General features: G+C 41.7%; 1 protein-coding gene across 1 annotated transcript in view; it reads left to right on the top strand.

Annotated features, from left to right (window-relative positions):
* The window catches only part of GPC4 (glypican 4), a 100,974-nt gene that overhangs the window by 71,637 nt on the left and 6,168 nt on the right, over nt 1-23,169 (top strand). The window contains exons 3-4 of the mRNA XM_006215968.4: nt 9,122-9,513; nt 20,059-20,224. Of these exons, the coding sequence (XP_006216030.1) occupies nt 9,122-9,513; nt 20,059-20,224 (558 nt within the window). The remainder of the gene's footprint in view (nt 1-9,121; nt 9,514-20,058; nt 20,225-23,169) is intronic.

The raw sequence follows: 23,169 nt of genomic DNA, 5'->3' as shown, positions 1-23,169 counted from the left end.
TAGTTCTGAATTACACAGTGAAAATGTTAACAACTACAAAGGTGTATTATTGCCTACAGACTCCCCGAATCAAATTATTTGCCAGATATTTTGCATGTTAAAAGAAAATTTAAGGATAGAGATGTTGTCTGATGCCTGTCCGTTGGGAAAACTTAATTTGCGGTTTGGGGAGCAAATGTAGCAACTTTGGGCAAGAGGCAGAGTCCACGGAATTGTCAGCCTGGTTCTGCTGTGAACCCAGTGTGACCTGGGGCAATTAACTGGTCTCAGTTTTCCCATCCATAAAATGAAGGGGTTGAGCTCGATGCTCTGTAAAGACCCTTTCAATTCTACAAATTCTGTGAATCTTCTAAACATGTGACTAGACCAGCTGCTTCAGTGAAAGGTCTTACAAGATGTTAATTAGCCGTCTGCCTGGTACCCTCTATTTCCCTTCTATCATTTCTTAACTCTCTGCTACTTTCCCCAGGTCTTTGAAAACCCTCCCATGAGCCCGAAGCTTGTTAACTCGAATAATAGTAGAAATGTTCTGAATTAGCTTAAAACGCACATAAAAGAAATAATTGTCTGTCCCATCTTTCTGAAGAGTGCTTCATGCCCTGCCTTTGTGAAATGATAGAAAACAAGGGGGTTTGAGAGCTTAAGGGAAGGGTGGCCACTCTTCAGATGTAGCCAAATCTGTGTTTTAATCACTGACTAAAACTTTTCCACAGTTCATCCTGACCATTACTTTATTAGGCCAGTAGGGAAACCAGTGTGGATGCTCAGTGAATTGAAAGCATTAGAATTCACGTGCCCATGAAAGACAAATAGAGCCAACTAAGCTTCATGGCCATTAGCTAAGCTGAAATTTCTGGAATTTTCCTGACCCCTGCCCGTAAGTATTTTTCAACTACATGCTTTTATTATTGTCCTTTGCATGGCTAGACTGACTTACTAATGAACTCCTGGGAGGTTTTTTAACATTAAAAAAAAAAGTCTTAAACATCCTCAAAATGAATGTGTCATAGAAATGTATAAAATACATAGAACAGAGGATTCTTTTTGACCCTGACCTCAGATTTCATTCATTAAGACATCTTTGTAAAATTTGTTGCTTTTTTTAAAAAAAAAAAACCTTCTATAGCTCAGCAAGTAGGCAGAATGAGTAGCCACGACAGTACAGAGAAAGCCACGAGGCCTCTGGCCTTGCCGCAAATGCAGTGTTCCTTCCAGATCATACCACGGGTCTTCGATTTGATTGGAAAGCGTGGCTAGTCTGTGTTTTACAGTTTCATTTCCTGCTTTTTTTTCCATGGAAAGGAGACGAAAATGCTGGATATTTTGGGTAATTCTTTGATAATCTCTCTATGAAACGATGAGAGTGAGCCCCCGCCAGCTTACTGGAATCAAATCGAGAGCTCAGACTACACACATGCATGGCTGTATTGATGGTTTTCTGCCGTTTAAGTTGTTACCTCAAGTGTGACCGGTTGTGGCTCTGGCGCGGGCTAGCTCATCGGACTGAAGATGCTTGTGAGGCCCCCAGGGAGCCCGGATCACGTTCACTGTGGGCCCCTGCTCTTCACTTGGACTTCAGAAGAAGACCAGGTGTCAGCAGGAAGCAGGCGATCTGCTTGGAGGCGAGTAAACACATGGAAGAGTTTTGGCTGAACTGCCTTTATCTACTGTGTTGGCGTGCTGCGCTTTGAGCCTGGCGGTTTAGAGCCTTGTTCATCACTTCTGCCCACCCTTTTCCGTGCTCCTGCCTGTCCAGGCAAACAAAACGGCTTACTTGATCTAGCTGGGACTCCAACTGATAGACTGAGAGAATTCCCAAGCCGGTCAAGCCTTCCTTGGTCATCATCCTGGCCCATCTCCATCACCCCCTCTCTTGAAAGGGTTAGCACAGCAGTCAAAACTCTTGTAATAACTATGACTTCAGCAGGGGGAGGGTGCTGCCTGAGCACACCTTTTCTGGAGGTCCATTTGGCAATGTATCTGAAGTTTGGAATAGGTTCATACCCTTTGATTCAATAGTTCTAGTCCTAGGTAACTTTCTTTCTCAAGGAAAGAGATCTGCATAGATTTATGTACTGGGATGTTCATCTCAGCATTATGTATAAGAATCTACAATAGGAAATCAGCCTAAATGCCTCATGATTGATTACCTTATGATCGGTCCATATGGTGATATAGTAGGCGATTGTTAAAAATGTTTCCAAGCACCTTAGTCATATAGGAAAAGCTAACCGTACAGTGGTACATGAAAACAGGGTATAAATACAGTATGATCTCAACCATATGACAATATCTATCTTAATAGAAAAAGACTGGAAAGAAATTCAGTGAAGCTTCGTTGTTCTCTCTTAATCATGGGATTCTGGGTAGTTTGGATTCATACCTTTCCATATTTTTCAAGTTACTACAATTTGAAAGGAAAACTTAATAGGAAAAAAATGTATCTTTATGAAAAATGTAAGAATTGCTTTGGTAGTGGTTTATGTTTGGTGTTTTTGTTTTTTTGATTTTTTGTAAGTATCACAGTGCTCACTGCAGACAATTTGGAAGAGGTAGAAAAGTGCATCAAAGCCTCCAGCATTTCAGTTGAATGAATAGAATAAAAGGGAAATAAGTCAATTTTGAAAACATGAAGTATATTATTTTTCTGATTATAAAAATCACTGAAAAATTGGCATGAACAAAAATTGAGAAGCATATTGAAAAAATAATCATGCCAGGTCTCCAACACCCAACCATCACCATTGTATTTACCTCACCTTTTTTTGGTTCAGGTAGATAACACATACTCCATACGTACAAATTGGAATCATAACTGATGATGCTGTTTTGTGTCCTGATTTTTCTCTTGCTATTAGATCATGAGCAGAGAGGCTGCACTGTAAGGTTGGTGTACGAGGCTCTATCATAGATCCACGGAGGGGTTAGTTTGTGGAACACTTGGGATGGCCCTCTCCACCCCCCATAGCTTACTCACCCAAGCCCCCATCCGTCTGGGCACTTTCCAATGAGAAGGGGTACGGATGTGCTTCAAGTGACTTGGCTAGCTGATGTCGGGAGTTAGTAGAAATGGAATGAGGTCCAGTGGAAGGGACCTTCCAGTCCTGAGCCAGTGTCCCTGGCCATGTTCGCAGGGAGAAACATGAGGAGCTTTTGCATTGAAAATGAATTAACTAATAAAAGTAACCTTGGGAAGAAAGGGCTGCTCCTACTTTGGCTGGTCCCGAGCCCCTTTTCATATGTTAACAGCCCCTAGTAAGTGCCACGCCTGGCATTTGCCATGTCGTCCTAGGAGAGGTCTATTGTTGCGCTACATTTGACGAACATCAGTCAAGTACATGCCCTTTTAGAACACGGTGCCCCAGCAGGCACTCCCCAGGAGTGAGATTTTGCCAAGCTAGAGGAAAGTGCCTGTTCAAAACTTACACAGACTTTACCCAAAATCTGAGACCGAGGAGGAGGTACTCATAAACCAAAGTTGCGGTTTGGTTTCGGTCATTTAGAGGCTTGCCTAAATTTCCTTTTCTCCTAACATCTGTAGATGTTTCTGTGAGCTGTTCTTCATCAAATTCTTGATCTGGGGTGAGAGAATGGATGGGTATAACTCTTAACAGAGTTTTAACAGTGTGAGAAGTATGATTTGTAGCATTTGCAAGGAGGCTTCTTTGTTAGGAATTTTGTTGATGTGGTAATTGAACATTTGCACGCCACTCCAGGGCTGTGAAATACAGCCTTTACAGTAAAGAGGAAATGAATCTTTATATGTAAAAGGCAGCTTCCTAATAATATAAATACAAGGTGGTAATTTATAGCACCAAGCAAATGGACTGAATAGAAAGGGCTCCCAATCTCTTCAGGTCACAGGTCAATTCTAGAATGCATTCTAGCTCATTAATCAATAGCCGGTCGATTGTTTATAAAGCAGTAACTAATGGCATTTAATAGCAGAACTGAGGGCCTTTTTGACCTGTTTCAAGAATTTTGAATGTTTATTTGATGCAAGACAAGTGGCTGGGAAAAGAAGGTCCAGAAGTACATGGTGTTCTTTTTTTAAAAGACAGGATATTTACATAGAAAACTTTTATATGGAAAAGTTTTGCCTTTTCACTCTAGTTTTTTCCCATGTTAAATTGGTACTACTGACATTAAGAATGATCACATTTTAGCGCTGGAAAATACTCGCTGTCTCCCCGTCTCTTAGCTCAAACCTTGCACTGAGCTGACTTCTGGCGAAGAAGGTAGTATGTCCATGAAACACAGGGGGAGGGCAGGGCAGTGCCCTGCGGCTTAATTCTTAATTTTCCTTTCCCTAATTCTTTGCCTTGATCTTTTTAAATACATGTACTGTGTATGATACTCTCCTTTAATATCATGTAAAATCTCTTCCCTGGCTTGAGGTTTCTCTATTTCATGGTTTTCACTCAGGGGTCTCTCCACCCTCGTAGATGTCTGGGACATTTCATGGCCTTGGAAATTAGCTCCATGGAGTATTTCCTTTGGATAAACTGCTCCCAGGTTTATAAGGCCTCGGGTCTTCTTACCCAATCTCCAGCAGCTTAGGCCTAATTTATGTTCCCCCAGATGGGTAATATATGACTCTGCCAGGAAAGATAAAAACCAGCCTTGGAAGATTTTTTTCTTAACGGCTGTAGACCTAAAGAAGCTCTGAAGGTGGCAATAACATCTCACATATTATGAATAGTGTCCATTTATTGGGCATTTGTTGAGTGCCAGGCATTATTCATATGAGGTGAGCAGTAGTAGCCCCATTTAATGGATGGAGCAACAGAGGCTCACATCTTCTGGCCAGTCAAGGTCACCCAGCTCATAAATGAGACATCCCATACTTTTCCCACTGTGTCATGCTGTGTCACTTAGATCCTGGTGTGTTACAGTGTCTATTTCCATTCCTATGTTCAGTGATTGTTCATGAGTCCTAGCAGTAGCACCGGGTTGCTTGATCCTATTGAGCATAAATCCTTAAGCCCCCAAACTGAAAATTGAAGAAGTAAATCCTGATCACAGACACCATATTTCAAATGCTCATCAACTGTCTCCTCTCTGACTCTTCTTTCAAGACACCAATAGCGTCAACTTAAAACAGACTCCCTGAGCAGCAGTTTTCATGAATACAGGCAGTTGCTGCAAGGGAGATCTAATTTCCAATTAACTCAGCTTCTGATCGTTGGGGAGCTCTGGTTTACACTGCAGCTGGCCGCTTCTCTCTTAGCCATCAAGTGTCTTATCATTGGCTTCAGGCGTAATGTTTATTTAGGGATGATTGCTAGATGTGTCAGGCCTACACAGTTTTTCCTCAGCAGTTATGGTCTGAATCTGAGTTCTGAATAATGGGGCAAAAAGTGGAGATGAGCACTGATTAATGAAGTTGCGATTTGTAGCTGGAGACCAGGTCTTGAATGTCTCATTTGTGTTCTGTTCCCCATTGTAGAGGGAAATGTCATGGGAGGAAAAAAGGGCATGGGGATGTGAAGGAATTACACAAGAACATATCAGAGCTGTGCCTTTGATAAGACGAACAGATGCAAAAGGTCCCCCCCCCAACCTTTTTTTTTTTCCCTTACAGCCAATTACTATGCTTCGGTTGATACTGTACCTCAGTGGTATGGATTTTAGAATTTAAATTATGTCTGCCATCCTTAAAAGGCCTCTGAGGCAAGAAGCAGAGGTAGAATAGTCCCATTTAACAGGGGCAGCAAGGACAAGTCTAAGGAGAAATGAGTTGGAGTTTTTTAGATCCCTCGACTTTTGTTCTGTTGACTTCTGTAGGTGAAATAGATGAATATTTAAAAACTTGCTTTCGGAAATGAAGGATTAAGGGTTTTATAGATGCTTTAAAAATCTCTGGTTCACTCATAAAACTGTCAAAGTGTGTGGAAAGTGGCGGTATAGTAAAGGTGAATTGGATGGAGAAAATTGGTCTTTCTAGAAAGTTTCATTTCATTCGGATTGGATAGGAGAAAGGTAAGACATATGGTAAAACCGTGTGCTTTGATTTGAGCCCATAACACCCACTCAGTACATACTCGTCAAATCGCATTGCCATTTGGAGAGATTGAATTACCAGATTTTAAACTCCTTATATCAGTTTTATAGAATTTCTATATATAATCCTCTCAAAGAATCTTTATATTTGCCACTTATATGGCCATGCTAAAGAATCTTTTAAAACATAAAGGAAAGGTAATTAATTTTCTGAATGATTAAATGAATTAGAATTTAGTACGTATATAGCTCCAAGCTAAGCTCTTTAAATATAAGCTAACATCACACACACACACACACACACACACACACACAAAACCTCCCTATACAGAACTTGATTCCCAGGAAATAGACTAAGGTCCATGGAAGTATTGGATAGAGGGCATGCGGAGTTGAAATCCATCCTGTTCTTCAATGGATCGTTGGGTCATTCCTCCTATACTCCAAAGTAGCTGTATTTTATATACCTAGACCCAACCCATAGGCTTTTGACCTAAATGAAGAACTCCTAAGAATGTTTTCTTTTCTTTCCTTTCCTTTTCTTTTTTAAAATTTTTTATGTTTCTTTGACCTGGAGGACTTTCGAAGCCTAAAGGATGAACTCTGACATTTCATAGACATTTTCAATTAAAAGTAAGCTTGACATGCCACTCTGGCTCCATCCTTAAAAACGGCACAACTGTAGGTGCCATTCATTAGAAATGCAAGTGAGTATTCAGAATTACTTACTTAATGAGTCATGAAAGCACAAGTCAAATAATTCTCAACATCCCGTTTCTATACTCAATGATGTGTGCCAATTTTATGAGTGATATAATAAAAATCCAAGATAGGGAAGGACCTAAGTTTGCCTTCGGAATCTGCTCTTTTGGATGGTAAAGTATTAGTAGCACTGGATTGATGCAAGGCTTCCATGTTCATCTCCGTGACCAGGCTTTCTTTTTCCAATACGGGAGAGCGATTTGGGCCACACACTGGGCGTGTCATAACACAACCTGGTGTGCCTTCTTTCATGTCCTCGAGGAGCCAGCACCGCCTGGCAAGGATGCCAGTGATTCAAGCGTGGTGTGGCAAGTGGACCAGGTGACATTTAAGGTCTTTTCTCACCCTGAGACTCCCCAACTTTGAATTCCAGAAAAGTGCTACCTGCATCTTGACTCTTAGTTCAGACACTCTTCTACACAAGGAAATTCACCCCCAAAATATCTTCAAGAAATGACACCAAAGAATGCAACACAGGTTTTTAAAAACCCGATTTATTGGAAATCTATTTTCCCTTAATTAAAACATTAATGCTTACCCTGAATGCTTCACATTCAGCCCATCTCACTAGCTGGTTGCTAGTGAGAGGTAAAATGGGAGACGCTTCATTGGCTAGAGTCTTGGTTCTCAATCCTTCAGGTAGAGCGGAGTCCCACATGGCTAGACCCCACCCCCAGGGTTTCTGATCCAGTAGATTTTAGGGTCGGATCCAAGAGCTTGGGTTCTGGTGATTGATGTTGGTACTTGCCTGTCACGTGGGACCACACTTAGGACCACTTGGGATTTGGGAGAGACTCACAGGCCTTCCCAGGTACCTGGTTTGCGCAGCTCTTTTCATGTGGTTCCCCTCGCCTCCTTGTGTACTTTCTGGTCTTCTTCCAGGGAGAAAACTTGGGTACAAATGCCAGGCTGTGCAGTTGTAATGGGAATTTCCCTTTCTCTGAAGAAAGGCCAGGAAATAAAAGGCAAACGGTAGGAGAAAGAAAAAGTAAACAAAAGGAAAAGGAGAGGGCGCCTTCCCTCAGACACACACAGACACGCACACAAAACACATCGTTTCAAAAGCTGGACCCCCGAGGACTACGCGTGGACTTCGGCCCCAAGCTTCGGGGATTCAGTCCAGGTTTTGAGAAACTATTTGGAATGACTTGCCAGCCTCCGATCTGCCCACCCCGTGTGAGAGGAGAATGGTTCTGTGGAGCTGCGGCATTTCAGCAGGCTGGCCGATGTCCTGGCTTTCAAGGGGGCGTCGTGTTTTCTGTTTTGTTCCATGTTCACTTCGAGGCGGTTGCTTTCCTGATGTGGTCCTTATATTTTGCTTTGGTATTTGTTACATTTCCTGCTTACAAACTCGGTATCCTGAGGTGTTTATTTTCATACCAGACTTAGATTTTTGAACAGTGATTAATATTACAGATACACCGTTAGCCCCCTCTCTTCATTGAACTTTTTGAGGAAAGCTTCAGGACGAACTCATTTGTATTTAAGAGATTAAAGTCTTAAACATTTAGTCTGTGTGAGTATGTGGTGACTGGAAAGTAAACCTGAAAGAAAAAACAGGTGTTGTTTTTTTTTTTCCAGTTATTTTTCCTTGCTGTCTTATAAATACATCAAATCTGTAGTTGAATCTGTTAATCATTTCATTTCTCTCTCTCAAGGGAGACTGGAAAGAATCTCATGATGTGACCGTATGAATCCTGTAGGAACTCGAGGTCACCCTGGACACCCCAATTTGTACAAATGTCACAGGGAACATCTGAGAACTTATTTTCTTGATTGTGGGGAGTGTTTCATCATGTTTCTTGGCCTCAAGCATTTCCCAGGCAGTTTTCTGATATGTCATGTAGATGTAAGGAGGGGAAAAGAAAAAACAATCATGTCTAAGTAAAACAGCACCTTTGGAGAACACCGAGAACACTTGTCCTGGGACCAGGTTACAGTTAGAAGGCATTAATAACTTTGGTTCAGATTCTTGTAGTGAAAAGTTCTGGGAAACCTCGTGTTTTTGGCATTCATTTTTATCCAGTTCTTTACCTTGTGACTGAAGGAGAGAGGAACAGAGGGAACAGGAAAGGGACGGGGACACAGTTTTATATTGGTTCCTGAGAAGTCACTGGTTTAAAATTTCATTCCCCCCCCCTTAGACATAGATACATATGTAAGTGACTTTGTGACATAGGTTTCCTTTCATTGTCAAACCATCAGAGCTGCCAAATTCCCCAGAAACAAGCATGTTTTCCAATTTAATTTCATGATTTTTTCCCCCAGTTTTCAAATGTACGTGAAAATCACTCCATTATTTAATGACTAAGAGCGCTTTTTTTTTTCTGTCTTTTTTTGGGGGGGTTGTTTTTAGAATTCTTCAAAGAACTACTTGAAAATGCGGAGAAATCCCTGAATGACATGTTTGTGAAGACTTACGGCCGCTTATACATGCAGAATTCTGAGCTATTTAAAGATCTCTTCGAAGAATTGAAGCGCTACTACGTGGTGGGAAATGTGAACCTGGAGGAAATGCTCAATGACTTCTGGGCTCGCCTTCTGGAGCGGATGTTCCGCCTGGTGAACTCCCAGTACCACTTTACAGATGAGTATCTGGAATGCGTGAGCAAGTACACGGAGCAGCTGAAGCCCTTTGGAGACGTCCCTCGGAAGCTGAAGCTCCAGGTTACTCGTGCATTTGTGGCAGCCCGTACTTTTGCTCAGGGCTTAGCGGTGGCAAGAGATGTAGTGAGCAAAGTCTCGGTGGTAAGCGCTCTTTGCATTCTGTGTTTTGGTTTGGTTTGGTTTCATATTAAAAGAAAGTCGGGGAGGCAGAGAGAGATAAATCATTAGAATTCATTGCCTCAGTAACAGTCCTCTTTCTTTTCTGTTCTATCTTTCCCCTCTCTTCTCTCCTACACTTTGTCTTGATGCGTGTGCATTATATGGTTATAAACAGAACTGTGATGGACATCTTCATATGTCACCATCATTCTTTTCAGTGATTTCCTTGGTAGCTATTAGAAGCAGGATATATGTTCACTTTGGAACCTGAATTTTAAAAATAGATTTAAAACTCCATGTTTTAATATGACAATGATTATATGTATATGCACAACTGGGACATTATGCTGTACACCAGAGATTGACACATTGTAACTCACTATACTTCAATTAAAAAAAAAACTCCATATTTTTTTCATCTCCTATTCTACTTTTCCTCCGGAGAAAGAAACAGATACAGATAGGCTCCACATTTGGTTGTTATGAGTGACTCTGTTTGAGTCTGCTAGTTACAGTCTAGAAAAGTATTTGTTTTCTTGTTATAAGGTGTGCTCAGGGCCCTTTAGAAGACAGAGCTTTCTATGGCAATTAATGTGGACCACCTGCTCTCGACTAAGGGCTTTGCTTGCAGAATTACCAGGAGAGAGAATCAAATTGTAATACGTGGGAAAGAGCAGATGAAATGAACCACATTTTCCCCATTTGTAAATGAAAGGAATGGGACTAAACCAGTAGTTTTCCGACTTGAGTTCTCTGGAGCCAGCTAAGGAGGTGTTTCAGGGCCCTCCTTGAGGACGGGCAAGGGAGATACAGGTTCTTCTAGTGGATGAGACATTCATCTGTGCCTTGACCTCCTGGCTGCACCAAAGAAGCTTGGCTTTTCTCACTTTTATGTAGTAGGGGCTTTTTTTACCTTTGTTTTTTATTGAAGTGTAGTTGATTTACAGTGTTGGTTTCAGGTGTACAGCAAAGCAATTCAGTTGTACATATACATATATATTTTCAGATTCTTTTCCATTATAGCTTATTATAAGAAATTGAATATAGTTCCCTCTGCTATAGGAGGTCCCAGTAGGTCCTTGTTTATCGAATTTTTTTATTACTTTTTTCCATTTTTTTAATTGAAGTATAGTCAGTTTACAATGTTGTGTCAATTTCTGGTGTGCAGCATAATGTTTCAGTCATATATATACAAATATATACTCATTTTCATATTCTTTTTCATTATAGGTTACTACAAGATATTGAATATAGTTAGTTCCCTGTGCTATATAGAAGAAACTTGTTTATTTTTTATGTAGTAGTCAGTATTTTAGTAGGGTTTTGAGCAAGATTTCAAGGGGGAAAAGTTTCTGTGGCTCCTTCACTCCCCACCCCACCAAAGACAAAATTTGAAAACTTCTTGAAAAGGCCTACCCTTCTGTGACTCAGTACCAGTGAAGAAATAGAATATTCTGGAGCAAAGTTAACTTTGCCTGACTGATCTTAGTGCTGTTCCATTAGGTCCTCAAAGGAAAAGCCAAATTTGAGTCCATTGCTAAAAAGTCCAGACACATAAGTACAGCACCTTCTGCTTAGGTTGTTTTGAGGCCTGGAGGAAATCTGGACAGCGATGCCAACACTGAAGTATCCATCTGATTGCCTGTTAGAGAGTTCATGTAGAGTTAGGGTCACCATGTAATTTATTGCTCAAACCAGGAAGTGCTTAATAACAAGCATCCCCACAATATGTGCCACTGTTTTTTAATAAGCAACCAGGACTATCTTGGGCAGACCAGGATTCATGGTCACCCTAGTTAGAGAGGAAACATATATTTACCAGCATGAAGATAAAGATTCCAAAGAAGTGTGTGTTATGAAAATTAGGTGCTTCTTGATGTTTCCTGTTAGAATTGGCTGATAGAAGTATTAGCTGATTGGTGGCACTCACTGTTACAGTTTTGTTTGTTCTCATTCAGCTCCTGGCCATAAACTATCAGGAAACAATTCTTTACAGCATGTTTTGTTCACTCCTTTCCCTCCTGATATTTCCATTGTAATCTGCAAAAAAAAAGTATTGGCGTATGAGGGGCAGGTGGGAGCAAGTGGGGAGATGGTGGTTATAATTAAAGGAGTAATAATTAAGGAATCTGATGCCTGAATCTGATGCCAGCCTCATCAACCATGATTAACCTTGGAGATGCTCATGTCAGAGTCCCTAAACAGTGCACAGTTAATCCAGATCAAAGTTAACTACATCATACATAGTTCCCCTAACACATCTGCCCTCCTTCAACAATTCCTCGCATTTATCCTTAGCTGAATAGGCAGAAAGGCTCTGCTGTGTGGTTTGAACATCTGTGTGTTTGTGTACATGTATGCACACTGGTGCCAAAAAGAAAGGCAAGGACTCGAAGTCCCTTTCTTTGCAAGTGTTTGAAGGTAGTCTCTTTACTTAAGCATCCCCTCCTCCCTTTGAGAAGGACCAGGCTGACTCAAGCCTGCCTTGTGTTAGCCTCACTTGGCAAGGTTGGGGCCCCTTTAGAGAACTGAGATTCCAGAACTCCTAATGGGAGGGGGAAGGCGGTGGTTGAAACAAGGAAGCCCTTTAGAGACTTCCTTCCAGGTTGGAAGATTCACTGCAGGGTCTAAGAGGGCTAGAAGGCTTGCCATAGTCCATGTCAAGAATACCCCCCTCCCAAGATAGGGAGAAATAAGCAGTTGTATGTTGCATTCTGCCTGACATGGTTCTCAGAATTCAACTGCGAGAAATGAAGAAGATTGACAGTGCTTCCTTGCTATGCAGTAAAGGGTATGTGACCCAAAATGAAATCATCACAATTTCCAATGTTGCTTTTGGTATGAATTTTTATAAAGCAAGAAAGAAATTTCTGTGTACCTTAGGTTTGTCAAGTTGTTTGAGAAAGCTGCTCTCTAAATATGACCCTACATTTTTTGACAGTTGATCCCTATTCTATATTCCCTGTATGCTCATATCCACCTAAGAGATATTTGCATCATTAAATAAGAATACAATGAATACAAGCTATAGGGCTCCCTTTACTTGCTGGTTGCTTAGTGGAGAGTATTAGTGTATGAGTATTTTAAATGTTGTGTTTGTAATTGGAAACTTCGAAAAATAATGTTTTGCTTCACTACTGAGATTCTTCTCGACTTCAGGACTGACTTGCAATCAAACCCTTCGACTAAGTTGAGTTATATCTAAATGACATAATAATAAGACACTCAAACATCAAATCAGTGTCTAAAGGTGCCAAAACACCAATTATGTAACAGTCGGTCATCTACGTAATGTCTCCTTTTAGCAGTATGCAAAAGAATACTTGCACATTTGAAAAAATACTCATTGCAGTAGTTGTTGGAGTATGACTACCAGTTAAACAGAAGTTTTGTTTTAGGGCACAAAAGGGACAGTGGTGTGAGGAAGACAATGAATGACCTGACTATGGATCACATATTTCAAATTGAACATGTTGAGAGATCTACATTTGATTAATAAAATAAGCTCTAGCAGTTTGGGGACCCAAGCAATGTTTTTTTTCATATGGATTCCCACCCCTGCCAACTGTTGTCCACGTGTCGTTTGCAGGTGGAACTAGAGCAGGACAAGAAATAAATGTTCCTTCTTTCAGTGTCCAGTAGGGTTAATTAATTACCCTGGGCCTGAAAAAGACCTTTCAGGATGGAGACTGTAGTTCCTAATTAAAGAGAACCACCTCACCCACTTCATCTACAAAGAGGTCTTTAAAGTCAAATATGAAAACCATTGTGGTCTTGGGGTGAGTTATTGCCTACTTAACTCAGAGACGTTCCCACTTTCTCTTGGTGAGTGGATTCCCTGCTTTCCCAGTTTACTTTTGCAGCAAAAGGGTTGCGGTTATATGTTGAGTAATGGTTTGATTATCACTAAGCTTTTTAAAGGCCATTAGCACCAGCAAGCTTAACTTCAAGAGAGAAAGTCGCTTCTTAGTTGAAGTATACTTGCCTTGCTTCAGTTTTTCTGGGCACAGACATCCAGTGATTTCAGCTTACCCCACTGAACCTTGCAGTTCAAACTTTAGAAAAGTCCATTTAATTAGGAACAGATGGTTTCAGAATACTCTGGTACTGCACATCTTTGTATTACTTATTCCATCTTTACTTGTCATGGTTCATGATACATTTCTTATTTACCTGCGTGTGGCAGCAGTTTTGCCTGGAAGGGTGAAGTCTGTTGTGGTCTTTCAGAAATGCACAAGTGGTTACATGCACCGTGAAAATTAATAGCTCCTCCGCCAAAGAGAGTTGCATTCTCATGGTTTCAATTAACACTGACATAATGGGGCTATGTCTACACCCCACCCCAGACTGCAGGGACTATAATTAGAAATCGGTGCCTTAGCACTGTGATGTCTAAATGACTGTCCTGCCTTGAGAATGATTTCCATTGCTCCCCCTTCATTTCTGTCTAATTCGTAATGCCCTGACACCCACAAGAGTACTACACAGATTATTTCGCCATTTCCCTAAATCATTGTAAATGTCTATTAAATGGTCAATACAAAAAGCTTTTAAGTGTAGATACCTATTCTACCCTTAATATTCTTTTTGACTCAGAACCTTAAGGACTAGAATTGCAAACAGGAAGGTGGGAGGTGTGGGGTGTATGTGTGTATATGTATGTATGTATATATATGTGTTGTGAGGGTGGAGATGGGGATGGAAGGAGTGTGGGAAGTGTCAAGGACAGAATAACTGGAGACTACATACTCTCAAAACAATAATAGAGCCCTCTACAAGGGGGCCAATACAGTGATACTTTGACTTCTAGGTCATACCTGAGTCTAATTTAAAACAAAACGAGACATTTTCAAGCATTTATGCAGCTTCAATTTTATCTACAACGTAGCTCCACATATTCCTGAATAAATCCTAGCTTGTTTTATATATTCCCTTATATCTTTAAAATTCTATTATCGGGGAATTAGGGAATCTCCGCCTTCTTTCCTTGTGTGCATGCATGTTGAAGTCAGCCCTAGTTCAGAAGTTGTTGAATAAATGCTTCACATCCCCCAGGATGTTTCAGTGCCCTATCTCTCTCTTTTACCATAATTTTGGGAACGATTTCCTGTTATTTTTATTGGGTGCTTATGTTACCAAGCAACAGATAAAATCTAGACGTTTTCTGTTTGTTAGGTCCTATTGGCAGCACAAGGGGGGAAAAAGGGGTTGCAGCGAGTGTATGTTAGGAACTGGAATAAACTAAAAGGAAATGTGTTTTTAACTTCAGTGCCGCCTGTTGCCTGCCATCACTGTGTGATGTGGCTTAAGGCTCGTTCTGAATTACTGAAATGAAACCCAGGCTGTGTGAAGAGTTCTCCAGCGTTGCCCTTTTTTTCAGGCTGTGTGCGGTAGTTTTTAATGTGGTGTTTGGAAAATGCAGGTTATTTGGTAGAAAGTCTTGATCTATATTAAGAGAGTCTTTGCAGAAAAAGGACTTTGCAGAAATATTGAGTCCACGTGATCTTCCCTTTCTATCATACTGGCCCCCCAAAGTAAACAAATCAAGCCATCTCTAGTCCTTCATAAATAATGTCAAAACCGTTTTCTTATATAAATAATATCCCACTTTCTAGTAGAAATAGATAATCTCTCCTACACTTAGGGCCTGCATTTTTTTTTCAAAATGTGAAAACTTCTGTAAAATATGTATCATTTTCTGCTTCATTCAAGTAAACTCTTCTCTCCAGGTCCAGTGTTTAGTTGAGCTTTTGAATTCTTTGTGACTAGGGCTAGTGAGTGATGGTGATTTATATATATTTTTTCTCACCCCTATAGCATCTTGAGCCATTCTAAGGACATAGCATTGACTGCCTAAGTTACTAAAGTTGTTGTTTACTAAACAATATGTCATCTCATCCAAGCTGTCCAGGCAAATATTGTTCCATGTAGAATAGTTGCATCCTGACTTGCCCTCCAGCATAAAAACTCGTTCATGTGGTCCACAAATTTGAAAACTGTAAATTCTCACTAGAAAATACTCAGCCTCGTGGCTGAGGCTTCACTGTGCGAGGACACCCAGCGCTAGGTCTCGGAGCTATGAAGAGGGACCAGCCCCGTGTGCTGCCCTCAAGGTTCTTGGCAGTCTGTTACTCAAAGGAAGCCAGGTACATGTTAAGGAAATTGAATCTGTCTGCTCTAAGACCAAACTGCCTGAGTTCAAGTCTTGGCTCTTTGTTGTAAGATCTGGTGTGAGTCCCTTAATTTCTTTGGACCTCTGCTTCCTCATCTGTGAAATGAAAGGACATTCCTCTCCAATAATTAGTTGGAAGCTTCAATGAGTTAATACATGTAAAGTACTTAGAACAGAGCCTGGCACGTAGTAAGTACTCTATATCATATAAATCAATAAAATCCAGTAAAAGCTCTCAGTAGAAAGTTAATTCTGATGTGGGCAGAATGTTTTTCTCTTGAACGTTGAGTTCACATCAAGACCTTCATGATCATGAAACCATAGAAACTAATCATTTTCTCTCTGAGGCCATTAATCTATTCTTTATGTTAGTGGTTCAAAGGAGGAAGGGAGGAGTATACAGCTGTCCTTCCCCTGTTCTTTCTAAATATCATTTTGAGAAATAACGATTTAATCTCTAAGAGAGGTCTGGAAATTCTGAATTTAATAAAAGCCATCATAACTAACCCCCACCCTGACTCCTAGCCCAGCCCCAAGGTTTCTGGAAGTTACTGACATCTGGGCTCAACAGAGACCCTTCTAAATAAAAGGAAAACATATCAAACATTGCTCAACAGCTGTGACCCAAAGGAATAATCAGATTGATCCTTTTAAGTGTCATGCCATGCCACTGAGAATCAATACGTAACTGCGGATTAAAGGAAGACTTTAGAGTATGGTTACCCCTTTCATTGATCCCCATATGGCATGATCTACCACTCAGTCTTGGGTCTTCTAGAGTAAATCACTTCAGTAGATAAAGTTATTTCGGGGCTCGAGAGAAGGAATTGATTTTGAGTGTTACAAGAGAGTAGAATATGAATAAACTTGAATTTATATTCAAAATTAGTAAGTCTCCAGAACAACATATGACTTAGGCCACTGTAACATTCGTTGATGGGTGAAAGGTTTGCCCCTGGTAGGGTAGAGAGACCACTGAGAGCATGGAACGGAGCTCCCACAGGGCCTGGTATATCACGACGTGACAGCAAGATCCACCACTGGATTGAGGAGATGCTAGATTTCACCAGAAACTCCACAAGAGAATTTGAATCGAAGTCATGTATACTGTTGTTCTTTTTCTTCCCTGTGGCAGTGGTATTCCTTTGGCTCTTTTACCAACCTACCTTGCTTCTTGTGGAGAAGCCCTGGAAGATGCCAAAAGAGAGGCAGCCATTTTGTTTGTCCATTGGGGCGTCCAGAGTCAGCAGGTAGAGCTGGTCCTTAGCACTCTGGGTTCCCCATCCTGAGTGCTGTCCCCTGAGAGTGGTCACCCAAGGCTTGGGGAGCAGTCTCATTATTGGCATTTTTTCTGGGGGAATGAGCAACACAGGGAACCCCTATGTCTTTAGTTCTCATGACTGTTTTTAAAACCCTCCTCTTAATACCAGGGCCTCATCCCACACAAGGGGTTTATTTCCCAGGTTCAGAATTCCCTTCATATAAAATACTGCGTGGTGGTCTGATTCGTGGTTGGGACGAAAGACAGATTTTTCTCTAACTTTGGTATTTTGTGTGTCCTTTCTCATCCCAGTTTTCTTATAACTTCCCCATCTCCCTCCTCAGTTCTGGTATTATTTAGTGTCTCTATAGCGTGTTATAGCTGAGTTCTTTATGATTATTCTTGGTAGTTACACAACCAATCATGTGCAGAACATGAGCCAGTACTTAGCCAAAGAATGAAATGGAAAAATCTCTGCCAAACCCAGCTTCCTGATCTTCCTTTAATAAAACCCTCTTGTGTCATTTGATTTGGTCTCTATTTGTAAAACTTGAATCTCCATCAACCTTTTTTAGGAGAATGTGCTATTACCAGGTCTACTGCATAAATGATTTGACTTACAGTCAAACCAAGAATACAGTGAACCCCATCCTAGGGTTAAAAAGGAGAAAGAAGGAGAAAGAAGGAGAAAGGACTAATTTGGGGAGAAAATGTTTCTCAAATAGAATTGTGGGGTTTAAAATGTTGGCTTGTTTCCTAAAGGTCTATACCATTTTGAAACCTCTTTTTTTTTTTCTAGAACGGGTTCATATTCTAACCTAGAAATTCCTTCTTGCCTAGCTACATAATTACAGATACATGGCCAGAGTAATCCCTGGCACGTACCAGGTGCTCCATAACTATTTGTTGACATTTGAGCTTTCTGCATGTTTTCTTGCAAGAGCATTGTTTCTAATAGGCATAGTAATCAAAAAATACCATGTACTGGCCTGGCTTTCAGTAACTCTTCACCTCTCTAAAAATCTAACCATTTTAGCAGTCTCACCAATGTGGACCTTCAAATAGGATGCAGCAAGGTGACTGCCTCCAAGTCAGTTAATCCCTTTGGCTTTGGTTTAGCTCTTAAATGTGAGAGTGATCTCTAGGGCCCCTTTTCTGGCCACCTCCCCTCTGCAGGCTTGTTTGCTCATCTGTAAAATGAGGAGGTGGAAAAGTATCAAAGTCCTAACTCTCTGTGACTTTAAAGGCGTGTTCTTTGAGCTGTCCAGGAAATCTGTCCTGAATGGCTATTCCTCCAGGGTGTTGGTTCACCAAGATTTTACTGTACATTAATACATAGTTAAAAGGACTAATTTAATGCCTAGGAAGATATTTGGGGCGGGTTAAAACTGTGCAAAAGCCCTCCTCCTCTATGGGGAATGTTGGCTTCGGTGGCCACAATTACCGTCTTGGTGGCTGTTCCTCCCCCCTTTAGGAGAGAGTTCTGTTTGAGATAAGAGGGTGTGTGTGTACATCAGATAGGAGCCTAACAGTGTTAAGTTTTTCTCCTGACGGTGCTAATCCCGCATTCCTGTTCCTAAGGCTACTGTTGATACGTGGTATCCAAAGTTACCCTCCAGAGCAGGTGAAGTGCACTGCTGGGCTGCCCAGCATCCCTGCATCTGTTCCCTGCGGTGCTATCTGCTTTCAAAAGTCTGTATGTGCAGAGCCGGTTGGGTACTGCTGGAGAGGAATGCACTAATCCTCTGACACTGACTCCAGAGGAGAAGGGTGGGGCAGAGAGAGTGAGAAGACAGGAACTCTTGGTTAGCTGCCAGCCTGTGATCCTGGCCATGATCCTTTCTAAGCATTGACGGAAATGAGTGACAGAATGGAATCAGCTCTTCTATGCCCAAGACAGTTTCACCTGGTAGAAGTAGAAAGATGAACCTGCGCCTCATGGCTCTGCAGAGGATGGCTGGCTTTCTTCTGGCTGTTCGCCTTCTCCATGGGCTGTTAGTGGCCTCCTTTGTCCTGCCATTTGGGGTCTTGGTTTCTGCCAGGTGTTCAGGCCCCTGTACGTTTTGACCACGTCCACAGTCCTTCCTCTGCACAGCCGACCTCATTTCCTATCATTCCTCCACCCCGTTCTAAGATGCCCCGGCATGCTCGCCACATTCCCTTGGAGCTTTTGTTCATTTTATTTTCCCTGACTTGGGGTCTTCTCCTTTCATTGATCATTTACATCTAACTCCTCTTTCAGAATTTACCTCCCACTTCTTCCAACCAGTGTCCCTGAGCCCTCTGCTTTACTGCTCCCAAGCCTTGGAAGGTCTTCACAAAATCCCGAGTTCAAATGTATTCTTGTTCTTCCCTGTACAATGCATTCATTTTTGCCTTCTGTACAGCTGTTGCCACAGAAGGGCATCCACGCTAGGTGCCCTTCTAAACCATCACTGGGGGCTTACTTTGGAAAAGGCAGTCTTGCAGTCATTGTGCTGGAAAAGAAAATGCGCTTGTGTTCAGTACAGCGAGGCAAACACAGTGATGGGAGACCCATAGCTGGCCACGCGTGGTGGCAGGTCAGGGTCACCTCTGCTGCCTCTTATAGCTGATCCTGGAAATTTGTTGGTAAAAGGACTTTGAAATAATTGAGCTGTTTGAAATGAGTGAGAGTAAAACACTATCACAATTCTGGGGGGAGGGTATGGTTCAGTGATAGAGTATGGGTTCAAGCCCCAGGACTTCTGATAAAATAAATAGATAAAGAAAACCAAATTACCCCCCCCAAAACTAAAGGTAAAACAAACAAAATGTTTTAAATAATAAGAAAAGTAAAACCTAAAATGAGTGAGAGTAGTATATGTACATGTGATATGCAACTTGCTTATTTAAGGAAGTGGAGTGTTCATCCCTGCCTCCCCGCCCCTCTTCCCAGCATACCCCTTTATCTAATCTTGCTCTCCTTCACCTCTCCAGGAAGCAAGCCAGGCCTGCTAAATGTGATCCATCACAGCTCATTCTTAAATTCCTGGCCAAGCCTTCAGCTTGATAGACTTGTGATCTCTGTGTCTATCTGTGCCCCACTGTTGTCTTTTTTCTTCTCCCAAATTAGGTCAATCCCACGGCCCAGTGTACCCATGCCCTGTTGAAGATGATCTACTGCTCCCACTGCCAGGGTCTCGTGACCGTGAAACCGTGTTACAACTACTGCTCGAACATCATGAGAGGCTGTTTGGCCAACCAAGGGGACCTTGATTTTGAGTGGAACAATTTCATAGGTGAGCAGATGATGAATGTATTTGTGTCGCTAGCAATAGCTCAGCTTCCAGCCACAAGGAGTATTTTAATTGTCAGCTGTGAAACTTCTATTCCTTATGGAGTGTTTGCCAAAGTTCATAGTTCATGCCACTCTCCAAGGAAATGTTCCCTTGAACTAATGGTGGCATTTCGGAAGACATTAGGTCCAGTGAATACCCAGTTCTAATAACCAGAAAGTGACTTTTTGACATTTTCCCCCTAAAGGTCAGTTTTAGTTACACATAGACTTGTATCCACATAAATGCTGAAATACAGCCACCACTGAGTTGTGAGAGCAGCTTTTAAAGTGTCATATCTGTTCCTCTGTAACCGAATCTTCTGCACCCTAGCCAGATACCCCCTTGGATATTTGGATCAGGTGAAATCTGATTGGGGAAATTTTGGGGTGATGTTTCTATAGAGGATTTAACACTAACAGATTACTCTGGTGAGAATGGAAGGACTTTTTCTGCCCTAATAATTTTAGAGGTAAGTGTTCTCACATACACCTAAGACCGTGAAAACCATTACTGGAACCCAGACAGCAGTGTAAGTGAAGTGGCCAGGTCCCTAGAGGGTTAATTATGATTTGTGGGAAAGGACACATTAGGGCTAATTTAAATATCCAGTCATCAACTTCCTCGATGCCTGCTTAATGCATATGTTAGTCCTGAAGCATCAGTGGCCGGTGTTGAAGCTCTTGGTGCTGAGTGCTAGCGGGGCCGTGCGCACAGACTAACAGCTCCCCAAAACAGACTCTCGGATTTTCCTCCACCCCGACCCAAGTCACATTTGCATAATTGCAGAAATTGAGTGTCTTTGTAAGCACCTATTTTTCCCTTATTTGTCCACATCATGGGAACATGTATGCAATTTGCTAAGGGTTTGGAAGGGGGAGGGCGGGGGGGTGGAGTTGGGGAATGCTTTTTAGTCTGCATGAGAGCTAATTACCATATTAACTCTGTTTGAAAGTGCATCAGTAAATTGGCTCCAACAGATTCTTGCGAACACTGACACAAGGGGGAAAAAAGATGTGAATATTAAGCACTTCAGCACAATTGTAGGCGAAATAGCTCAAAGCTAGAAGACCTGAAAAAATCTTTTGCACACAGAAAAGCAGAATCCCATGAAAGGGAAGGCATGAGAGCAGCAAAGACACACGCACACAAACAGCGCATCATGCCCAGAAAGGAGCCATGGGAGAAATTGTTGCTTGAAGCTCACTTCCCATGAAAACAAATCCCATGGCATTTCCAGATCTCAAGTTAATGTTTTTTCTTTCTCTTTTTCAATCCCACTCTCACCCCCACACCCAAATGTCAAGCTTGCAATCCATTTTTGCTAAATTCATATTTAAACAACAAGTTGGTTTGCCTTTTCACTTTCCCTGTACGAGTTCTCTGTGCAGACCAGTAGCCTTTGCCATTCAGTACCCAAGATGTCTGGTGACAGTGATCTAGTTTTGCTAAGTTTTCTCCAGGCACATCAGGAATAAAGTGCACTTTTCTATTCTAACGTCTCTGGCAGAAACTATAACTCATATCCTCATCTTAAAATACAAATCTTCTGTGTATTTTTTTTCTGAGAGTTTGCCGGTTCATATCAAACCTGTCCTCTGGCTTGCTTAATTAATGTCTTCAACCAGGTGCTGTTAAACCAGGAGGACTTCTGTTGCTGCTGTTCTTGCTGTGTTTTACAAATTACATTTGTTATCACTCAAGAAACAAAATTAAACCCGAGTGGAAATTGGTAGGATTTCTGAATCAATTTTCCTCAGTTATTTTAAGTGATACTTTTTGGAGGGAAGAGGAATATAATTATATCTAAACCTGATTTTTAATGGGTATTTTATTCTTTATTTCTAATAAGCTGATATAAAAGGCCAAGAGTAATAGACATTGTTAATCTCCAGTGCTGTTTCATGGATTTTCACAAGGGTTTAATTAATTTGCTCTGTGGTTGTAGAATTCAGTTCCAATTTACATGCCTCTGCTGTAAGTTCTTTTTTTTTTTTTTTTCTTTGCAAGGAATTTTTCTCTGCCCCTTAAATGACTGCAGTTAATGAATGGTCAAGGGCTTTTTCCCCCCCGCTTCTTTAAATCAGATCTTGAGGTTAAGTCAGGAGACTGCCTTTTGTTCTTCCAGTCGGGTCGTGAGGCTGAAAATGTGGGTTTCTGATTATCGGCGGCACAGTGCAAAAGGAATCACTTTCCCTAGTGAGAAGAGGCTGCTTTGTTGCTGAGGTTCGGGGTGGGGGGCAGGTGTATCCTAAGCACTAAAATCCTGAAGTCAGAACAGACCCTTTAGGAGACTAAGGATCAGTTTTCCAAATCTGCCTTCTTGATGCCATGCCCTGTGTTTAACTGCACCTATTAAAATTTTACCAACCTTTGTCAAGGTGGATCCAAATAGCCAAAAACACTCTGGACCTGGTTTTGTAAGGTTGGGTTTTTTGTATATATAATATATATATGAAACCTTGAGTTTGAAACGATAAACCAAACACTCCCTCCTACCACCACCACCCCAAAACTCAGTTTCTGGAGAATCATAAATTATGCGTAGGTGCAACTGGTTCTCCATCGCATGCTGGAGTTGTGTTTGTTTGACTCCCAGCCAACCTTGTTAATGTCACGTGGCGCTGCCAGCAGGAATTCAGTATTAGGGGATGGGGATTGCTGGCCAGGACGCCAGCCAGTTCCTGGCAGGAGGCAGGAGCCAGTCAGCTCTCCCTTGAAGAGAGACCTGCAGCCTAGATCCGTCTGAAGGAAAAACACCAAACCAGCCATCGCTGGATTTCTCTTGGGACTTCTAATCAGGGCTGAGCCGCAGCCCCTCTCCCTGGCTGCAGGCTCCGGGCAGAACACACCCTGATTCGCATTCTTCAGCCGTGCGACACGCAACGCCATGGCACCCGCCCGGACAA

This window comes from Vicugna pacos, chromosome X (genome assembly GCF_048564905.1).
Source record: "Vicugna pacos chromosome X, VicPac4, whole genome shotgun sequence".
Taxonomy (NCBI): Eukaryota; Metazoa; Chordata; class Mammalia; order Artiodactyla; family Camelidae; genus Vicugna; species Vicugna pacos.
This window is presented reverse-complemented; position numbering and strand designations above follow the sequence as displayed.